At 50.4% G+C, this 18,725-nt stretch overlaps 1 protein-coding gene across 1 annotated transcript in view; it reads right to left on the reverse strand.

The window, feature by feature from the left end:
- The window catches only part of Tspan11 (tetraspanin 11), a 35,593-nt gene extending 17,339 nt beyond the window's left edge, over window positions 1–18,254 (reverse strand). Inside the window, exons 1-2 of the mRNA XM_038320934.1 lie at window positions 18,171–18,254; window positions 7,766–7,957 (exon numbers count right to left, since the gene is read on the reverse strand). Coding sequence (XP_038176862.1) covers window positions 7,766–7,957; window positions 18,171–18,254 — 276 coding nt within the window. The remainder of the gene's footprint in view (window positions 1–7,765; window positions 7,958–18,170) is intronic.
- Between the last annotated feature and the right edge of the window lie 471 nt (window positions 18,255–18,725).

An 18,725-nucleotide genomic window follows, 5' to 3' on the forward strand; every position in this document is an offset into this window, starting at 1 on the left:
TTTGCTGCTGTGAGATCATCTATTGTCTGTGCTTTTGTGGATGTAGCTGACTTCCTTGGATTGGCGTTTTCCTTCTAGTACTTTGTGTAGGGTTGGGTTTGTGGCTACGCATTGGTTAAATATGGTTCTGTCATGGAATATCTTGTTTTTTCCATCTATGGTGATTGAAAGTTTTGCTGGGTATGGTAGTCTGGGCTGGCATCCATGGTCTTTTAACGTCTGCATAAAGCTTGACCATGACCTTTGGGCTTTCATTTTTTCCATTGAGAAGTCAGGTGTAATTCTGATAGGCCTGCCATTATATGTTACTTGGCCTTTTTTCCTTAGCCGCTCTTAATAGTCTTTCTTTATTCTGTATGTTTAACTAACAAGAAGTCTCCGTGTCATAATTTAAGAGCTGGTTAGTGGCCCAGACATGTTGGGTCCTCTGCATGAGATGCGAGCTGAGATGGGAAGGGTGTGTTTGTGTGGCATGCTCTTCTGGCCAGGAAGAGTTGAACACGGCCTCCTTCCTTCCTTGTGCACAACGTTCCTCAGCAGCTCCAGCTAGCTCTTCTCTGTTGGTGAGCGGGTCTTGTGTTCTTGCTTTGGGACCAGGCTGCCTTTGTGATGTTACATTTTCTACCCTGGTGGGTCAAGTGTATAAGCTTGTTGCAACTAGAGGAGCTGAGGCTGCTGGCTGCAGATGGAAAGCCAGGCATTTTAATCAGCTTCATGAGTTATTATACAATGGTTCAGCCCCCAGACCTCTAGTTTCTGGGGTATACATTTCAACTAATGGAATATCCCTTAAACCTCAATGCTTAAGGCACTGACCACTGACAGTTATCATGAAGGCTTTCCCACAATCAAGTCCAGGACTCAGAATGAAGGGAACAAGTCAAATATCTGCTACTATCTCTCCTGGTCCCAACATAGAAGGAGCTTCAGGCCCAAGGCCTGTTGCCATGTTTCTGACCCCGGAGAGGACGACAATCTTTCTCTCTTGTGTAGCTATTTCCTCCAAATTGAGGGCTTCCCTCCAAAAGGGCAAGCTGACTCATTAGTCGTTGGTGCCCATTTGGAGTGAAGAGATGCTTGTCTCTCTAGGAAACGTAACACCTGACTGTGCCTGCTTCCCAGGGTGGGTGTGAGTGTGTGAAAGCTCAGTAGTTTGAACAGAGACAAGTGGGGGGAAGGGTGTGGTTCTGTAAATGACCCCTTCTCTCCACTGACTGCCTCTTCCCTGATGATCTTCCCTGGGCTGCTTTCTGCAGCCTGCCTCATGGGCTCAGTAATGAGGAGCAGGCACCAAAGAGGGAGCTATCTTTCAGGTTTGCCCAGCATGAGGCTGTGTGTAGGGTGTGCACTGGTGCTGCCATGCAACAGTGGCACATGGAGAGATGGGTAGGTAGAAGAGAGGGCTTCTTGCAGAGTCTGGCCAAAGACCTAAGGGAAGGGGCAGGATCCTGGCTACAAGTTCTAGACACATCCAAGGGCTTTCTCACACTATCAGAAGTAATGACAGAAGTAAGCAACACTCCTAGGTTCATGCACACTTGGCTGGGAAGGAAACCTGAATGTATCTAATACCCATCCAGAGACTATGTGGGTCAGTATGTGGACAGAGGTGTCATAAAAGCTCTCCACTATGTGGTCTCATGGGCCAGAGGGAAGCCATGGCTTGACACCTGACTCTTTTCTCCCCTGTTGCCACCTCCTTCTCCTTCCTCTCTCCTTTCATGGCACACATGACCACCTGTCCAACCATCCACCCACCTTTAAGACCAAGTTCTTTCTTTTTAAGGTTTATTTATTATGCAGTGTTCTGCCTGCATGTATGCCTGCAGGCCAGAAGAGGGCGCCAGATCTCACTACAGATGGTTCTGAGCCACCATGTGGTTGCTGGGAATTGAACTCAGGACCTCTGGAAGAGCAGTCAGTGCTCTTCACTGCTAAGCCACCTCTTGAGCCCCCATAAGACCAAATTTTCCAGGCCTCCCAAGTACAGTCCGACTGTGTCTTGGTCTAGATGGACTTCCCAGCAGGGGGCCAGAGTCCAAAGATGATTGTGCAGGAAAAACGTAGAAACTGCAAAGCCAGTGCCTTCTGCTTGCAGGTACTTCTTATGCTACTTTGAGTTTCAGGACAGTCAACAGCTTTGTCATCTTGGGATGAGAGGCTGGGGCCCAACAGCTGTTAGACATGTCGGTATGATGTGTCTGCTTCATCAGAGATCTGCATCATACCCATCAGACAACTCCTGTTTCCATGAGCATCCCAAACCGTACTAGTGATTTCCCTGGCTCGGTGTCACTGTTCACTGAGAACAGGCAGTGTGTGTGTGTGTGTGTGTGTGTGTGTGTGTTCACATGTGTGGATGAGCGTGTGCTGCATACAAACACAGCTGCTGAGACTCACGTCTCCACCAGCAGGCTCACAAGCAACACAGTCCAGAATCTTCTTTCTTTGTGTTTCTGCCCTGCCTATTAAAGCAGCGAGGACTAAAGTGCACCAAGGACAGACTGGGGCAGGAAGAGCACCCAGAGTTACCCACTCCCCGGCTCTCTGTCCTTTCAATCATTGAACTGTAAGTAGTTTAACTAAGAAGTTAATGTTAGCGCTTCCTTGAACTAACACAAGCAGTTTTAAAGCCCAGCTTTGGCCTAAAGAGGTGGGTAGGTTGCTTTAGAAGTATTCTTTTTTCCTGGAGATGACTGCCTTGCCTTTATTCTCCCCCATCTCCCTGTGTTAACTTCCTTGGGAAATCTTGAATCAGATGAAGGTGGTAGGAAGCCCCAAAAGAGAAACACAGTGAGTCCAGTTCCACACAAAGAGAAAAGGGAAAAGATGAAAGACAGGCATTGGAATGATGGGCATCCAAGTTGGATCGCAGTAGGGGTGGGAGTGGCATCGAGCATCCCTAGGAAATGCCTTGAGAGGGGCTGGCCTGCTTCTACCAAGGCTTGCTATTCCTCCCTCATGTACTCTTCCTCCTGGCATATCTGCCACCCCTAAAAGTCACTTTCCTAAGAAAGAGGCACTCCTTGAGGACAAGAATAGCTTATCCTTTCGGACGCCGAGGCAGCAATGGGCTTTGCATGAGAACTCTGCAGAGGGAAAAGGGATGGATTTTAAATTATTCACACCAGGTCTTCTATTTTAGCTAAGACTACAGGAGAGAGACAGATAATTCAGGCCATCTGAGCTGAGAGCTGATGACCAGGGCCCATGCCACACAGATCAAAGGAGGGGCCTATTTTTAGCGTTTGGAATGTGGGCCCCGCAAGCTTTTCTATCTTCAGCCAAATGGAGATCGTGATGAATGGCTCAGACTAAACTGGGCCTTTGTCAGGGGCTCTTTTATTTTTAGGGAGGGGGTGGATGAAAAAAAGTAAGTTCTAGAACCCAGTTTCTGAAAACCACAGACCCAGAGTCACAACGTTTCCATCTGGGCTTCTGAGGCTTTGCTAGCCAGGAGGACAAAGTCGAGAATTCAGGGCAGATAGATCTGGGCTGGGGCTCAAAAGCAGCTTTTACGCGGTTTGTCCACCTTGCTGTGCAACCTCCAACCGGGAGGAGTCACCCAGCTTCTCCTGGTCACCGTAGTAACCCCATTGTGTGATGGTAACGAGGAAGCATAAGGTCCAGGGAAGCCATGTTATGTAAAGATCATAAAACCACGGCTCTAATCAACACATCATAGCAAAACTCCTTTGAGAAGGGACCCAAATTAGCAGCTATTCTTAGGGCTGCTAGTTGCAGTGTGTGCACGGCCTGGGTGAGAACATGGCCTCCATAGAAGCTACAATAGCAGAGCATTTGGAGGGTACAGGGACCCAGCCCCCACAACCTGACTGTGTCTTCCCTTGTGACTCCCTAGGTTGTCTTGCTCAGTTCTGTATTCAGCCACAGAGCGGTCCCTGTGCTACTCTGTTTGGTGGCACTTTAGTCTTTGATCTGATCCCCAAGGGTCTAGTTCCCAACAGAAATGGAGAGCATTTTACTGATCAGCACAAATGCCCCAAAGAGCAGACCTCACAATGGCTGCACAGACACCCAGAATCCAGACAGCTGGGCTTGCTAAGAAAGGCCTCAGATTGAAATGGGATTAGTTAGATTTCCATGAAGGAAACCCTCACAGTGTCCTGTTGGAATGAGCCATCCCCTCTTAAGCCCCAGTACACTTTCCTATCAGCCCCTTTCTAGAGATATTACTCTCCCTGTCTCTCTTAGCCAGAGACACTTGCCTGGGTCCAGGAAGTCTGGTGAATTCATAATCTCCAGGGTAGGGCCTTATCTACTGCCTAGACAGGTTGTCTTCTCCACCTATGTGCCTCCTAGCTGGGCTCAAGTTCATGTCCTTTTTATGACTCAGGACGGCTGGTCTCTTTCCAAATGAAAAGCAAAGAACGAGGGTGATTTCTGGGGTCCTTTCCCTGAAAGTTTGGTCCCTGATTCACTCCAACGTGGAGGTACTGGCCATGTGGCCAGTGCTGCAAGGTTGCCACAGAGAGCATGCCGTCTGGTGAGAAAGGGTGGCTCTGTAATGTGTGGGTGCGCGATCCCTGAAGGGGGCCCTTACATCCCACCTCAGGTGGAGCTCTGAGCAAGTTTCAGAATGTGTTGATAAAGGAGGTTCAGAATATGTATGTGTGTGTGCATATGTGTGTAAGAGAGAGAGTGTGTGTGTGCATGCACGTGTGCACTTGTGCAAGTGCACGCACCTGCACACACACATGCAGTCATAGGTGGACAGGCAGCCTGCCCCATTTTGTATCTCTACTCTGAGAGCGTATCTGGAGATTATGTGCTTCTGCTTAGCTTTCTGGGCAGATTCTAGACCTGACTGGAACCATCAAGCTTGGGGGAAGCAGAGGGAGTCCTGAGTACTGGGTTCACAGTCACCCCCCCCTTCTCTAGCCCTAGCTCCTCATCAATAAGGAAGAATGAATCTTGCCTCTCTGGGGATAGGAGGTGTGCAATGTCAGAGTACAGGAAATGGGCCATTTGCCCCTAGCTATAGCTGTGCGTTGTATTTTCTCACTGCCTCAACCCCCACCCCCAATTGTGAGCATCCCAATATCTAGTGACCAGGTACATCAGAGAGATAAGACTAGGCCTACCATAAATTTCCCTTCCCAACTTCCCCTAACTCTGACTTGCTAACATTCAAAATCACCCTCAACATCCCTCTGGCCTCTCTCTGTGTGTTCCACCCCTCGCTGACAGGTGGATTGCTTCCGGCCTCCTACCGGCTTGGCTGAGCTTCTTCCCTTCATGCTTCTCCCAGTGACCCCTCTCTAGGTCACTTCACCTGTACCTGCTCCCCAGCTCCTGTCAAGTGCACATCACGAGTCTGAGCAGCTCTGTGGGCATGTGAGGCCTGAGCGAGTTAGCATGCACCAGCGCTGGGAACAGTGCAGATGGCAGTGCCTTCGTGGGGTTGGTGGAGTGTGAGGAGCAGCAGGCGGTGTGCTGAGCGAACAGTGACCATCTGTGTCGTCAGCAAGCTGCGCCTAGTCAGCAGAGACTGTTTCCCAAGGCTGCTGGGGACACCTCACCCCCTAGATGGATGGCTGAGTCAGAAGTTGGGTCCTCAAGGGACAGTGTCTGCATTCTTTCTCATTCTGTCAAGAGGGTGTCCTGGTCTCCCCACCAGAAGGTTCCTTCTCTGTTTCTTGTTCCCTTAGATGCCCTATGAGGCAGAATCCATGGCAGGAAGGAAGGAGGCAAGGGGCTCAGCAGGATGCTCTCCTGGGACAGGTTCCAGAGGTCAGGGTAATAGCTTGCCTAGACCCCTAGGCCTCTCAGAGTCCAGCAGGACACAGACCCACAAACCCAGTCTGTAAAGGAAAAAGGTCTTTCTCTGGGCTTAATAGCCCATCCCATCAGCCCTTAATAATAAGACACAGTTATTTATGTGGCATCTGCATGGAGTGTAGATACAGACTACACGTGAATACTGCATCATTCTGTTTAAGGCCCTTGAGCATCCCCCAGCTCTGGGTATGTGTGTGTGGAGGGCAGGGTGTGGGGGCATTCCCCAGAACCTATTCCTATGGGCTTCAAGAGATGACCATGCTCTTGCCATGCTGCATGAGAGACAGGCAGGCTGTGGCTGCCTGCCAGCACCTCTGCCCCACTGCTGGAGAGAGGCTCAAAGTGTCCACCCTGAAGGTTGGTCCCCTGTGGAACTTTACCCTACATATCCCCTTGTATCCTGCCAGCACCCTGGTTCCAGGCTCTCCCTCAGAGTAAAATGAAGAGATCCCTCAAAACAGGAGCACCATCCAGCTGGGCCTGCACAGAGCAGCTTTCATATCCAGGCCAAAAACTAGGTCGCTGTTTTGAGAGCTGCTGCAGGGGCCAGGCCTCAGGCTCCCCACAACAACCCCTGCCTCCCACTCCCAAGGATGAGTGCAAGACAGAGCAGTGGCATAGTCTTCGGAGGATATTGGGGGCGGGGGGTGCGGGGTGGATACAGGGAGCTCAAGAGCCCTGCAGAGCTACTTCCCGTCGCCTGATTTCTCTTTGAAATTTGGAGCTATTTTGCAGCTTAGGTTTTCTTGCAAAGCCCAGACATTTGTTGGCTTTTCTGTTTCTTCTCTTTTGAACTTTAGGCTTGGTCCTCTGAGGTGGGCACAGAGAGGCCTCTAGGTTATGGGGGAGTCAGCAGCAGCCAAAGGGTGTGTGGGTCCAAGATGGTCTTGGCCTCAGGGTCCCTGATAGGTCTTCCTTGGTCCTGAGTAGCTGCTATGGGTGTCTCCCCAAACCCCCAGGAAGATGCATTATGGAGCCCATGGGGCCTACAAATGCTAGCCATGAAATAAATATTCTTTACAAATGATCAAATCTGTTAAGCCTGATTAAGCCTTTCCACAGAACTGCTAAGAGTACATGTTAAATAACATACAGGGACATAGCTAAAGAAAGAAAAATCTAGAAATCTATCAGATCTTTCAACAAACCCAGAGATAGACTTCAGAGATGAATCAACACATGGGCCTAATTAAACAAGCTTAAAAAGAAATACCGCTTTATGAATCAGTTGGGAGAATAAGAAGCTCCCTCATTATTCCATAACGTTAAGGACTGAATATTGATGGCTTTCCTCTGTGGTGAAGGACCCTTCGGCTTGAGAGTCGTATGCCGAAACACAGATGCCACAGTGTCTGGAGCCGCTTCACCCACGTGCAGAACACGGGGAGGGTGTGCACCAGGTAACAGTGACCATGCAAGGACAATGATGCGCTCTGGGTGGGGGGCAGAGAGGGTCCGTTTGGTATGTATGTGAAAACTGCCTGCTAATGTCTAGAGCGGGGAGGAGGAAGAGACGGGGATGTGGGGGACAAAGGGAAGGGGGAGGGAAAAGGAGAGAAAGGAAAAGATGGAGGAGGAAGAAGGGGCAGAAGAAAGAGGAGAAAGAGAAGTTTTGGGGAGGAAGAGGAGGAGGAGTAAAAGGGAGGAAGAAAAATAGGAAGAATGGAGGGAAAAAGGGAGAAGGGGAAGAAGAGGAAGAATCAAGACCCTAGAAACTGCCATGGTAAGGCTAAGGCTGACCTCCTGGCTCAGGTCCCACATATCTGGAGCGCATAGCCCTCACAGTCCCTATAGCAGGCTCCCTGCTCTGGCTCCCCAGGATCCTCAGCTCCTTACTTAGGCCAACCTGAGAGACACGTGTGATGCTTCCCTGCCCCCACAGTGCATAGGCCTACACTCACTCTCCATGGAAGAATACTCCTGTGGAGGGACAATGCCCACAGAGAGACAGAGGGACACTCACCACGGAGAGACAGCTCTTCTGCTCCCGGATGATGGCCCCGAAGCCCAGGAAGCCAGTTGTCATGACAAGAGCACCAGCAAAGATGAGGATGTAGGCAGAGGCAGCAAATGTGCTGGAGGCCAAGATGCTGAGGTAACCACTCTTCTCCACCAGTGTCCAGACACCCACAGCCATGACAGCTGCCCCACCGACCTGCAGAGACAAAAGGGAGATCAGGTGGCACCTGAGGCTTTGCCAACTGCCACATGTCTAGTGCCCATTGGGCACCAGACCCTCTTCAGGCATCTTGTCAATTAGTCTTCCTAAGGGTCTAAAGGAAGAATTTCTCTGTTAGTTTATAAACAAGCAAATGGAGGCTTCAGGTGCTTGGTGAACTTGCCAGGCCACACACACACACACACACACACACACACACACACACACACACACACACACACACCTCACATTCAGAGAGATTTCAGATCTAAGTTTAGCCCAAATTTATGCTTCTTACTGACCATGGGTAAAGACCAATTGCCTTCCCCACACCATTCTAGGCCCTCTCTTCGCAGAGTGCTCCTTGGTCTCTCCCAAATCGTCCCAGAGGGCCTTTCATGCTGGCGCATGCTCACATTTGGACAGTGGGTGAAGAAGCAGGTTCACCGGGGAAAGGTACCCCGCCTGAGGTCTTGTTTCTAGGACGGACAGATCCAGGAGGGATGGAGAGCTAGGATGTGCCCCCAGTGCCTGCTCCCTAGAAAGCTGCTCATGTTTCTCAGATCCCTGCAAAGGATTGGGGGGCAGCTGAGTTTCCCTCTTTGCTCTCTGGCATATTCCGATTTGATCCAGAGGTGGGGCCAGACAGGAACCTGCTTACTTGCTGGTCCGAGAGCTGCTTCTGAGGAAGATGTCATGAAGCACAGCCAGGATGTCAGCCTCCAGGGATTAGGAGACCGAAGAGCCATCTTGGTGGGTGTGATGCTTAACTAGAATGTAATTATACGCCACACATGAACTCTAGATGCCACATACAGAATACGAAGACCATTTGCCCAAGACTCAGACTTCTGAATGGCTCTGCTGCCTGATCCTGGGAAGGTCAACTTCTCCCAGCCCCTTGTCTTCAGGTCACCATGGACTCTTTACTCCAGATGGATAGTGGAGGCTTCCTTAGAGGTCAAAGCTAGAGAAGCCTGCTCCTCCCCCACTCTCTCTCTGTCCACACCTAGGATGCTAATCCCTGTGAAAGGTTTCTCATCTCTACCATGGTGACCCGTGGTCACTTCTCCACTCTCTGTTCTGTGCAATCACAGACCTCAGTGGAGCAAAGCCAGGGGGTTCTTCTTAGCAATTAACACCCACCCGGCACCTACCTCTTATAATTGGCATGTACTCTGCCAATTTCTTGTCTAAACATTACAACAATCCTGGGAGGATGGGGAAGGGTTTATCATCTCCGCCTAGCAGATGGAAAGGAAACCGAGGCCTGCAGTAAGCCCAGGATGACACCATTAGTTTCAGAGCTGATTCAGGGCCAGGTCTTCTGAGGACAGAGGCAGGACTGTCCTTGGATCCCACGGAGTGGGTGTGCCTGCTCCTCCGCTTCTGCTGTTCGAATGGATGATTCCTTCTGAGCACTCTTTTATCTCCTCTGGTACCTCCAAGTGAGAGAAGCCAGCATGAGGGCACGGTACAGGACCACAGCCTTGCTGCTGAATGGGACTGGAGAGGCTAATGTTCCCACCATTGTGTGATGCATGCTGGTCCCCTTCCGGTTTCCCCTCTCTAAACTCAGGGCGTATCTCCCGATGAATGGCACCTTACACTCTACTGGGCAGCATCTTTTCTTGGTGGAACAAACAAAAACAACAATAGCCAAAAATGATGTTTAGAGACAGGAATCCCGGGACACAGCAGACTTCAGAGTCCCTCATCTGTGCGCCACACAATTTCTATGAACAAAGGGTTTCCTGAGTCTGGGTGGATGGAACCGAATAACAGATGTGGCTGACTGACTAATGGCTGCCCCTGTTTGTCAGCTTCCACGAACTTTGAATAAAATATTACCCCCACAGTTCCTTTATATAACTGTATTGTCTGGCAAGTTTGAGTGAGGCTCTTGACTTTGAATGATTTGGCTCAGAGATGGCCCTTTAATCTCTTTGGTCCTCAGTTCTTCCGTCTTTCAAGTTGAGGGAGCCATATTAGGTTGGTGGTTTTAATCCACAGCTACTAAAGACCCCTTGAGTTACTTTCTTCCAAGGATCTTACATTTTGAGGTCTTTGCCTAACAAACACGGCACATTAACTAAGTAACTAATTTCTCTCTCTCTTTCCTCTCTCCTTCAAAAACAAATTATCTAAAGGCATAGGATACTGCTGAGCAGAGATTCTGAATATCATGAGATAGTTAATGTGACTATGATGAGTTAAAATGCTATCAAAAAACTGAAAAACATGATATGTAATGGGTACAGTCTCTGTATGGGAATAGGAACACATTTTCTATTAGGCAGGCTAACTCTGAACCCCTGCTCTTTCTCAACCAGGGAGTAACCTGAGCCTCCATATCTTGAACCCTCAGAAGGATAGGCTCAGATTGGTCTGGGGATAGTTAGTCTGTTGGGGCACAAGAATTCACTCAGAATCTGATAGAAAGAATCACTTAACACACAAAATAATGCATTTGGGCCGGACTGAAGTCTGCTCATACACCATGGACAAGGCATACATCTGGGTAAGTCTCCAAGTTTTCTCCATGTCTTCAGAGTTGTGGCTACATAATCACCTGGGGAGGCATGAAAAACCAGGCTGGAACCCAGGCCAATTAGCACCTCTGGGAGTAAGACCCAGGCAGGGACATTTTTAAAAGTTCCCAGGTTCCCCTCTGGAGAATCACAGTGCAGGTCCAAGCGTCCCAACTTTCTCTCCCCAGTAGGTGGCGCTGTGTGAAGCCCTGCAGAAGACAAGTTGGCCCCTTCCCTGGGAGCAGCTGCCCCAGGGCTAGAGCAGAGCACCTTGTCCCAGCACTGGCAGCTCTTGCTAAGCAGCTGATCTGTAGGGAAGCTGGGTCCCCAGACACAACACAGGGTCTGGGGGGGACCTTGAGGGACATCCTGGTCTGATCAAGGTCTAGAAGACAAGCTCACGCTAGGTCTGAAGACCTGAAGAAAGCAAGGGACTAGTCTGAATCAATAGGCCTGGGACCACAAGGTCCCCCTCCCCAGAGAGTTCTATGTAGTAAAGAAGGTAGTTACTGAGGGATCAGTACTGTAGCTAGCCATGAGAAAGGGAACGGGAGGGTCTTAAGTCCTTCAGGGACTTTGATTTCTTGTATGTGATTTGGTCACCTCTGAACAAGAAGTAAAAATGTTCACTCAGTGTTGGGATGGGTTACCAGAAGGTGTCACAGGGGGGCAGAAGCCAGAAAGTCCGGGCCAAGTTCTTTTGGCTGTGCCATTAACTGTGTGATAGTAGGACCCCAACTTCTTTAAGTCCCGGTGTCTTTATTTGCAGATTGGGCCACTGGGCAGGGGCTGTGGGGGTGGGGCGCTGACCCCAGAACCCACTTTCCCAGACGTTTGCACCAAGTTGGGTCTATAGTATTCAGTTCCTCATAGGACAGAGCTGGTCTTCTGTCAGATACTAACTAAATTTCTCAGCCATAGCCTGTCACCAATGGGTCAGAAAATACTGTGGTCAGTGGGTGGGGAGCTGGACAAAGACACAGCAAGACAGGAGGGACAGAGATGGTCACCCATACAGGGTCATTGCAAAACTGCTCATTTATAGAAGAGTAACATTGCCAAAATGCTGTTTGTGTGATCCAGGGCACTTGGCTAACTTGAGCAGCCATCCTTGCACAAGGCCTGACAGGACTAAAGTAGAGACTTGGAGGGAAGCAGGCAGAGGGTGTGAGAACAACTGCAGGACTTTTCTTGGGATTTCACAGGTAGGGTTTCTCTGCTGCGGATGCAGGATGGACTGTGGGGCATCAGGGAGGAAGCCTTGGGCAGAATGTTCTGCCCTCCGTGCTGGGCAGCCCATGGCATGGAAAGGCAGGAAGCACACAGGGTGATGGCATATGAGGTATGTGTGCGTGTATGCATGCATGTGTGTGTGTGTGTGAGAGAGAGAGGGGGGGGGCAGAGCAGGGCTGCTTACTACCTGCTCTGTGGCATTCTGGAAAGGTTTGGGGTTAGGTAGGAACGTTGACCCATTCAGGACTGTGCTCCTCGTTCTTGAATGACCCCTGGACAGCTTTTTCGATGGTACCATCACTCATGTACCCAGCAGCCCTTGCAAGGGTGCTGCTGCTGTTTCTCTGTGATGTTTGCACGCTGATTCCACCTGCTGGTAGGCCCCCTCCCTATCCTCGCTGCACTGTCTACCTTGGCTCCTGTCCCAGGTCATCCTCCAGCTCTTGCTCTACCCAGGGGTGGACCAGGCTACTTATGGATCTGTACAACTGAATCCAGACCAGAGCCTCAGGCCGAGACTCTCCTGCATGGCCTGGAGGCCTTTAAATGTCTGCCCTCACATTCCTTCCTCTGTGCATTGGCTTTAATGGCCATGTAGGAAATGTTCACTCTTTTTTTTTTTTTTAAAAAAAAAAAACTCTATTATTTTTAAATCTTTGTATGTGTGGTGTGATGTGTGTTTGGGGTGCGTGGAGATGGAAATGTGTGAGAGTCTGGCTCCACAGCGTGTGTGGAGGCGGGAGGCTAGCCTCGGGTTTTGGTCCTCTGCTTCCACTTAGCTCACTCTGCTGAGACAGGGTCTCTTGTTCGCCACTGCGTATCCAGGCTAACTGGCCCGCTAGCATCTGGGATTTTCCGGCCTTTGCCTCCCTCCCTCTTGATGTAAGAGTGATAGTATCGCAGACTGTTGCTCGGCTGTGATTGGCTTTACGTGGCTTCTGGAGATCTGAACTCAGGTCCTCATCCTGCACGCTCGCCATCTCCTGATCCATCCTCTAAGTCCATGACTGCTGCTCTTGAAGCCACTGTCGGTGCCTCTGAAGTACGACTGTGCCAGTGAACAAGACTGTGAACTTGGGTGAGGTGACAGGGTCTGGGTGCCTGGTACCGAGGTGGGTTTGTATCCAGGCACACTGGGCTGCCGCTCATCTGGGTACCGTTTCTCATCTCATCTCTCTCTCTCTCTCTCTCTCTCTCTCTCTCTCTCTCTCTCTCATCCCTCTTATACTATCCTCTTTATCCCAGTGAATGTCTTCCAAGCCCATCACAAGTGTGTACCTACTTCCAGCTTTGCAGGAGAGTTCTAACTCCTTACTCTGGTAGCTCTCTGCCCATCCCCTCCTGGCATGCAGAAGCTCCGCCCACGGTGTGCCCATGTCAGCTGAACTTTCCCCCAGCCTACTAGGGAGCTCCCAGGAAGGCCTAGGGGAGTGCAGATATATAATTAAGATCCACGCTTTATTGTTGCCTTTCCACCAGTGCCCACTGAAAACTCTTAGGGCCAAGCCTGCTCCTGCCCTCATGTCACAGGAGGTGACTGAGTGGAGAGACCCTGACTTTGTTTACCACAGTCTAGATTGGAAAGAAGTAACCTGAGGTTGGAACTAGGCTGAGGAGACAAAACTGGGATGCCTGGTCTGAACCAAGCTTCGTCTCCTTGGCTGATTGGGTCTCTTTCTCTTGGGGTTGAGGGGCCACGCAGAGATGGAATCCAGGGCCTTGCATACGCTAGGCAGGTGCTCTACCTCTAGTCCCAGTTAGGTCGCCTTTAAGGTGCACATCCCCACGCCGCTCACTGCAGAGGGATCTCTGGCTGCAGCTTTAGTCCTCACAGCACTGGCTGAACCCAGTGCACACAGGAAGTCAGTGGTACTCCAGTACCGCTTGAGCCTGGAGCCTCCTAGTCATAGAGCAGAGGAGGCTGCTCTGTATCCTGCTAATGAGTGACACTTCTCAAACACCAGGTAGGCTTCTCTCCTAGCTCTGCCCAGGCGCGGGTCCTATTGGCTGTTGGCTCTGGACCAGTTCTGCAGGAACGACTTTGTAAGGATGGGCTTGTTTCGTGCAGGCCCAGGGTGGCTTCCTACCTGCAGCTCCTCACAGCTGTGTGGTTTTTCAAGGTATATTTAAAACCACGCAGCTGTGAGGAGCTGCAGGCTCAAGATGAGAGGCTCAGCCCCATCTGCCCCATGAAGGCGAACTCTCACAGTACACAGAGGGTTGGAGCTGCAGGGTCACAAACTGCCTCACCTTCCAAAGAAGCCAGAAGAAACCTGGTTTGGAGTCGGCCGTACCCAACACCAGCAAATCGTTCATCTCCCCCATCAGCAGCAAGCCTCGTGCGTGTTTCTATAGTTACGGTCCTCACAGGAGGGTTGCTTCACTCACTACACTGAATGGCTCCCCTTTAGCCTCTTGATTCATCGTCATCTTCCCCGGCATCTCAGGGAGAGCTAGAGTGAGGGTGGATGCCGTTAGGGAAAGAAGAGAAGAAAGGAGGAAGAAGGAAAAGAGAAAGAAAGACAGGAAGGGAGGGAGGGAAGAAAGGGAAAATAAAAAGGAAATTTCATATTCTAGAGGGAGGAATTTGGCCCAAACAGAAGCGACATTTCTGTGCTCACACAAGTAGAGAGATCCAGGAATCTTACTGTCCCATTGGATGATGCTGTATTGTGAGTTGTGAACGAACTCACCCCAAATAGGGCCTTGACACCAAACCCAAGGCACAGCTCCCCCCAATATCCTCAAATAGCTGCTTCACTGGAAAGTCCTGCCCATGTGCAGGAGATGGCTTCCCCAATGTTGCCTAGGTGAAGCCCCCTTCAGTTAGCTTTCCACCCTCTGGACTCCAGAACCTGAGACCATGTGGAGCTGGGCAGGAGTAAGTGGTTAGATCTCAAGTGAGGGTCTGCTGAGGGGATATTCTCCGACCTTCCCTGCAGGTGGCGCTCAAGTCTCCTATGTTTCTTCAGCTCCCCTCTCAGCTCTGAGTCTGTCTGTCCATCACTCTCTCTCTCTCTCTCTCTCTCTCTCTCTCTCTCTCTCTCTCTCTCTCTCTCTCTCTCTCTCTCTGTGTGTGTGTGTGTGTGTGTGTGTGTGAAGGTGTGCATGCCCATGTGAAGGCCACAGGAGGGCTCCGGGTGTCCCACACCTCCCTTCTACCCACGTGTCTGGATCTCACATTGAACCTGGAGCTAGCCTGCAGCAAGTTCCGTGAGTCTCTTGTTTCCAGCCTGCCTCTCTGACTAGCTTTGTACATAAGCACGCAGATTTAAACTCAGGTCCTTGTGGTTACACAGCAAGTGTTCATACCCGCTTGGACATCTCCTCAGTTCCTTTAAAGAGGTTCCCATTGGTAGCACCAAAAGCCCAGGTGGACCCTCAAGGCAGGACAGGCTGTGAGATAAGGCAGCATTCCCAGGCTCCTCCCATAGCCTAGCAGAGCTTCTGGGAGGTTGGGAACAGTTTGATTATTAACACAGCCAAGCAGCTAATTAAAATAATAAATTAGAGAACAATAAAGGGGTGACAGGAGCTGCTTAAGGAAGCGGGGGGGGGAGGGGGGAAGAAAAGTGTTTCTTTGCCAGCCGTGCAGGAAAGCTGGGCGTGTGTGCTGTTCAGGGTCACCCAGGAGGTATGTCACTGGTGGCATCAGTGATCCCTGAGCAGACTCATCCCAGGAGGCCTCAGGGGCAGGGTGACGGAAGGGCGGTGCCCGAGTCCTGCCAGGGTGCATAGAGTGGGCTCTGTGGGATGTGGGCACTCAGGACTGTGGTCTGCACGTGATAAGGAGAGTGCTTTTGATAAAGAGCAAAGTCTCAGGGGGCCTCACAACCTGTGCAGGCAAGTTTCTCTTCACAAACAACATTACATCCCTTGTTTTCTACCCAGGTCACGATGCCGGAGGCTCTAAGCCCAGTGCTAGGAATGGGGAGGAAGCTGCTGAAGAGATGGCGATCGCCAGCTCATCCCATCCCAGCAAGGCATCAGTATAGACCCTCAGCTGTGCTAGACATTTCCATAACGGCAAGTTCTAATTCTTACTGTTCAGGCATCCCCCTTCCATGTACGTAACAACAACATGAGAGTAAGTGATCTGCCTAGAAGCTTGATTGTTGTGGGAAGTTTGAATGAGAAAGTCTCCCATTTGCTCACATATTTGAATGATTTAGTTGGTGGAACTATTTAGGAAGGATTAGGAGGTGTGGCCTTGTTGGAAGAGATGTGTCACTGGGGGTGGGTTTTGAGGTTTCAAAAGCCCACTCGTTCCCAGTTAGCTCTTTCTGCTTCCTATGTATGGATCAGGATGTAAGCACTCAGCTCCTGCTCTAGAACTATGCCTGCTTGCCTGCAGCCTTGTTCTCTACCATGATGGTCATGGACTCACCCTCTGAAACTGTAAGTCCCCCCAAAACCCTCTTTCTTCTATAAGTTGCTTTGGTCACATTGTCTCTTTGCAGCAATAAAATAACTAAGACGACTGTCAATGACTGGCTTGGTGAGCCAGGTCCCCTTCTACACAATAAGGACACTAGTAACACTGACTACTATAGTTGAATGGAAGGGTACTGGGTGTCCTAAGCAGAATCTTTCAGTGCTGGCTGTTATGATCACCATGATGGCATCCTGGGCTCTTTGCTCCATGCTGGCTTTGGCAGAGCCCTGCAATGTAGACCTCCACTCAAGAGGCGCTTTGCATTAATGAAAGAGGGACTTTGTTTTATTGTACTCCTAGCCTGAGTGGCTGGGTCCTGCTCTGTCCAGCTTCTGTGTTTGGAGGGTAAAGGGGCAGCAGGCTGAAGGGTGTGCAAATATAGCCTCTTGCCCGTTGCCCTGCCTTGTAATTCCTTCAGGAAGGCAGAAGTTGTGGTGACCATGGTGGGGGCAGGGGCCAGCAGATACTCTGTCTTATGGCTGGGGCTCAGGTAAGTCACAACAATTGGACTTCAGAGTGTGTCTCAAATAGGAAGGAACCTTTTCTGTGGAGAGGGAGTTCATGCTCTGAACATCCCCTTCCTGGTAAATTCTGTTCAGTTTGAGGAACCTGAGCATTGTGCTGCATCACAGACTTCTAGATCTAGAACAGTGAGGGACCTGAGCATCATGCTGCATCACAGACTTCTAGGTCTAGAACAGTGAGGGACCTGAGCATTGCGCTGCATCACAGACTTCTAGGTCTGGAACATTGAGGGACCTGAGCATCGCGCTGCATCACGGACTTCTAGGCCTACAACAGTGAGTAAACACCATTCCTGCTGTTTAACGCCACCCCGACTACAAATTCTGATGCTTTGTCCTGTCGCCCTAGGAGACCAACATAGTCAGACGTGGGTCATTAATGTTTTTATGCTTGTCTGTCTTTTGAAGATTATCTGGAGTTGGCAGGGAGACTTTTATGGTCAGGAAAAAAGTCTTACAAAGAAAAGTTTGACCCAGGCATGATAGCGCATGCATGCCATCCCAGCTAAAGCTAAAGCTGGGATTGTCACAATGTGTCTAAGGACAGCCTGAGTTACAGGATGAGACCATGTCACAAAACAAAACAACAACAAACCTTAAAATATCCAAAAAAAAGGAAGAAAGGGGGAAGGGGAGGGGGAGGGAGTGAGGTTGCTTGCTCTGCAGGAACTCTAAGTGCCCTAACTGATTTATCTGTGGTCAGATCTCTACATGCAGCCCAGTTCTCAGTCCTCAGGCACAGTGTAATTATCCATGGGGCTGTACCCCTGGGCCTCCCTGTTCCAGAAAACTCTTTCCTGGGAAGATCAAAGCCAAAGTCATTTTATTTTTTGTTCCCAGAAACTTTACGAAATGTATTTAAGCAAACACTGTGTCCATTATTTTCACAGACAGTATTTGATGCGGCCAGATTTCCCTGTAAGATCCTAAGACCCGCAGCTGGGAGACTGAGGCAAGAGGATCGCCAGTTCAAAGCCATCCTGGACTGCATAGTGAGACACCATCTTAACAAATGAATCAGAGTAAAATGCAGACTCTCTACAGGCCCTCTAGGGATCGATGGCATTGTGTTCCTAATTAAATAGGTAAACCCCACTGGGAGACAGAGGCCACACTGCTGTGGGAAACCTGTGTCAGATGCCATAGAGACCGTCCCTGTCACAGTGCAGCTGAGACATGGCCAGCAAGGCGAGTGGGTTTCAGTGGGAAGGGGACATCATTTCGGCAGTCAGGATCGCATGGACATGATGTTCTGGAGACAGGGACGATGGATGAGGTTGCACACACAGTTTGGCCTGAGTATGCTCTGCCGGACTCCATGAAAGCAGCAGACTTCACAACCAGGGCAGGGCTCACTCTGAGAGCAGGGCAGGACGGGTCCCAGCTTGGTTTCTGACTTGGGAAAAGCCAACGTTGGTACAGAGACTCCAAAGTGAGCGCAGCCAGAGTGCAGGTGTGGGGAGGGGCATGCCACAGCCTCCACTTACCCAGAAGAAGAAGTTGAAGATGAAGAGCAGGTACTTCAGGTGGGCCAACAGCCAGTCCTCCTGCTCTGTCTTGCAGTGTGCCATGGCAACTGGACCTGTGGAGGACACGAGCATGCTGGGTAGGGGCACCACAGGGATCCCTGACGTTCCCGCCCCAGCACCCACAATGGCTTCTCCAGTCAGTGTTTCCCAGTGGGTTTAAGACTGAGGCCCTGGGTGTACATGTGCTGCGTGGATCCCAGATGAAGACATACAACCTATGGAAGGGGGATCGGGGTGGAAATTTCTAGACATTTCAGTCTGGTTATTATGACACAAGGCTAACCCACCAGTGTCTGGAGTCTTTTGTCTCTCCACGTCTTACTACCATTGCAGGACATATTTTCTTGTCACATGCACACATGCTCACACTTGCTCATGCATGCCCACACACTTGGCAGAGCTGCAGCTCTGAGCAGAATCTCCGCATGTGTCCCTGTGCACAGGTATCTGTCTGGAAGGAACCTTGATGCTTGCCTAGGCCACCTTCCCTGTTCCCAACTCCCCAGCTCCCAG

Source organism: Arvicola amphibius, chromosome 2 (assembly GCF_903992535.2).
Source record: "Arvicola amphibius chromosome 2, mArvAmp1.2, whole genome shotgun sequence".
Classification (NCBI taxonomy): domain Eukaryota; kingdom Metazoa; phylum Chordata; class Mammalia; order Rodentia; family Cricetidae; genus Arvicola; species Arvicola amphibius.